Below are 3,161 nucleotides of genomic sequence, written 5' to 3' on the forward strand. Positions count from 1 at the left end.
ATATTGGCAGGTACAGAATGCAGAATCCTATGAAGATACTATGAGGAATTCTGGAATCAATATTGAAATTGAGGCATGTCCTTCAGATATTCTTCTCTATCCATTATATATTTATAAAAATCTTTTTAACTTTCAGCAGGGTGTCAGATTTCTTTCATTTTAGATTTTTAGTTATGGATTTATGTAGTCATTTCATTAGTTACCATTATTTATAGGAAAGGAAGAAAATCATTCTTGAGAAGGCAAATGCACTAGCAAAGAGTGTGAATGGACGCCTTGTTGTCCCACAGAACTTACTTAACGAGGTAATTTTGTGATGTTTTCATTGATATGCTCTACAAAGGTACCAAGAAGCCAGTTANGGTGCATCCATTTTAGCAAATTTTGTTTGCAGGATCCTATTTCTTAACTTATGACATTCCTTGTTCTTTGTCTCCTAGGCTGCAATTCTGCTTTTTTCTTCATTTTTAACCTCTCTTTTTTTGTTTTTTTGTAAATCTTTCAGGGAAGACAGAATATGTCCATGCACTAGTTACAGAGCCAGCTCGACTTGCTTTGGAGGTTCTTTTCCTTTACTCTTTTTGTTATGCTAAGGCAATGTTATTTTCATCTTTTATGACAGAAATTCATGAAAGACATAGTATATCCATTTAATTAGCATGTTTTAAATGCTCACATTTTTCCTCTTGCTTTTCGTATGGTATACCTCGTATTTTTAGCGTCCTAAGTCCTCTATTTGTTAAGCATACGTTTTCGTTCTGGGATCTTGTCTATTATAGGTTCTATCAGAAGATTTACCTGCTATGCTGGCTAAAATATCGTTCCCAAAGTCAATGCGCTGGAACTCTTCAGTATGTAACTTATATCTGTATACTCATACTAATACTCATATTGCCTAGGTTCAGTTGTAAAACAAGGTGTTTTAATCACTGCTATTTATCTGGTGCTGTGATAAGCAGGTAATGTTTAGCAGGCCAATTCGCTGGGTTATGGCCTTACATGGGGGTCTGGTTGTGCCATTCTCCTTTGCTGGCATCTCAAGGTACGTTTACTTGGCTACTCTTACTTTTCCATGCTTTCTATGGCTTCAGTTGGCACGAATTTCCCTCTTGTATTTGACAGATATGCTATAGAAAGATGTTGAAAATATTTGTAAATAATATAACTATCTGTTTCATCTTTGGAATGTAGTGGAAATGTATCTTGTGGACTTCGCAATACTGCTTCAGCATCACTATTGGTAAGAATGTCCTGGCATTGTCGTCTGTAGACATATTTGGATGTCATGCTTCAGATGTTTGCTTATCGTCTTCTAAATATTGGCAGGTACAGAATGCAGAATCCTATGAAGATACTATGAGGAATTCTGGAATCAATATTGAAATTGAGGCATGTCCTTCATATTTTCTTCTCTATCCATTATATATTTATAAAAATCTTTTTAACTTTCAGTAGGGTGTCAGATTTCTTTCATTTTATATTTTTAGTTATGGATTTATGTAGTCATTTCATTAGTTACCATAATATATAGGAAAGGAAGAAAATCATTCTTGAGAAGTCAAATGCACTAGCAAAGAGTGTGAATGGACGCCTTGTTGTCCCACAGAACTTACTTAACGAGGTAATTTTGTGATGTTTTTTCATTGATATGCTCTACAAAGGGCTATCTTTAGCTCAAGATACCAAGAAGCCAGTTAATTTGTGGTTTTTGCTAGGTTGCAAATCTCGTCGAAGCTCCTGTGCCCTTAATCGGAAAGTTCAAGGAATCATTCTTAGAACTTCCGGAGGAGCTATTAACTATTGTAAGCTCCTCAGAAACGAAGAATGGTTTTTATACCGTGTAACCTGCTCATAATATCTATTTACTTTCTTATGATTTATCAGCAAGTATGCTTATCTAATTCAAGCCTTGTTATACCCTATAGGTTATGCAGAAGCACCAGAAGTATTTTTCCATTATTGATGATAGTGGACATCTATTGCCTTACTTTATTGCTGTATGACACTCTAGCCTTGCACTGTCGTCTGTTGCATATGTTTTTTTCCATTTTTAATGGCATAAAACTAATTTTTAATAGCTGATGAAACGGAGTGCGAATTTTTTTAGGTTGCCAATGGTGCAATAAATGAGGACGTGGTGAAGAAAGGAAATGAAGCAGTTCTCAGGTTGAGATGTGTTATAAGTGGCTAAAATTTATACTCAATTGATAGATAAGAGTAGATCCCTCTTGGCACGTCTTTATTGTTCTATCTGTTTGCATTGCCCTACTTATATGCTGTCAAGTCTTGATAGTGCTCCATGTTAAAAGCTCTCAAAGGTCATGTTTTACATTTGCAGGGCACGTTATGAAGATGCAAAGTTCTTTTATGAGGTGGACACAAGGAAAAGGTTTTCTGATTTCCGAGGTCAGCTGCAGGGAATTCTCTTCCATGTAAGTTTTCTTTTGGTACATTTTTATACTAGAAACTGGATACAACAAATTGTCGTACTTTTTTTTGTTCGCCAGTAGTTTCATTGTGGTTTCAGTTACAAGTAAAAAATGCAAATCATTTAATATTGAGTTCAGTAGCACATACAGCATAAGCTTCTAATCCATGTTTATGTGAACTAATAGGAAAAGCTGGGGACGATGCTGGATAAGATGAACCGTCTACAAAAGATGGTAACTAAGCTTTGTTTGGCCCTCGAAATTGATGAAGATGTGCTTCCTGTCGTGGAGGAGGCTGCCTCTCTTGCTATGTCAGACCTTGCAACTGCTGTAGTTACAGAATTTACTGCGCTGTCAGGAATAATGGCTCGNTATCTCTTGCTTTTCATATGGTATACCTCGTATGTTTAGCGTCCTAAGTCCTCTATTTGTTAAGCATACATTCTCGCTCTGGGATCTTGTCTATTATAGGTTCTATCAGAAGATTTACCTGCTATGCTGGCTAAAATATCGTTCCCAAAGTCAATGCGCTGGAACTCTTCAGTATGTAACTTATATCTGTATACTCATACTAATGCTCATATTTCCTAGGTTCAGTTGTAAAACAAGGTGTTTTAATTACTGCTATTTATCTGGTGCTGTGATAAGCAGGTAATGTTTAGCAGGCCAATTCGCTGGGTTATGGCCTTACATGGGGATCTGGTTGTGCCATTCTCCTTTGCTGGCATCTCA

The 3,161-nt window shown here is 36.4% G+C and overlaps 1 protein-coding gene across 1 annotated transcript in view; it reads left to right on the forward strand.

The window, feature by feature from the left end:
- The window catches only part of LOC104711287 (glycine--tRNA ligase, chloroplastic/mitochondrial 2-like), a 14,547-nt gene that overhangs the window by 3,760 nt on the left and 7,626 nt on the right, over positions 1-3,161 (forward strand). The window contains exons 14-24 of the mRNA XM_019229257.1: positions 506-561; positions 780-851; positions 960-1,042; positions 1,192-1,240; positions 1,327-1,389; positions 1,532-1,621; positions 1,716-1,802; positions 1,926-1,997; positions 2,108-2,166; positions 2,339-2,432; positions 2,616-2,787. Coding sequence (XP_019084802.1) covers positions 506-561; positions 780-851; positions 960-1,042; positions 1,192-1,240; positions 1,327-1,389; positions 1,532-1,621; positions 1,716-1,802; positions 1,926-1,997; positions 2,108-2,166; positions 2,339-2,432; positions 2,616-2,787 — 897 coding nt within the window. The remainder of the gene's footprint in view (positions 1-505; positions 562-779; positions 852-959; positions 1,043-1,191; positions 1,241-1,326; positions 1,390-1,531; positions 1,622-1,715; positions 1,803-1,925; positions 1,998-2,107; positions 2,167-2,338; positions 2,433-2,615; positions 2,788-3,161) is intronic.

This window comes from Camelina sativa, chromosome 9 (assembly GCF_000633955.1).
Source record: "Camelina sativa cultivar DH55 chromosome 9, Cs, whole genome shotgun sequence".
NCBI lineage: Eukaryota > Viridiplantae > Streptophyta > Magnoliopsida > Brassicales > Brassicaceae > Camelina > Camelina sativa.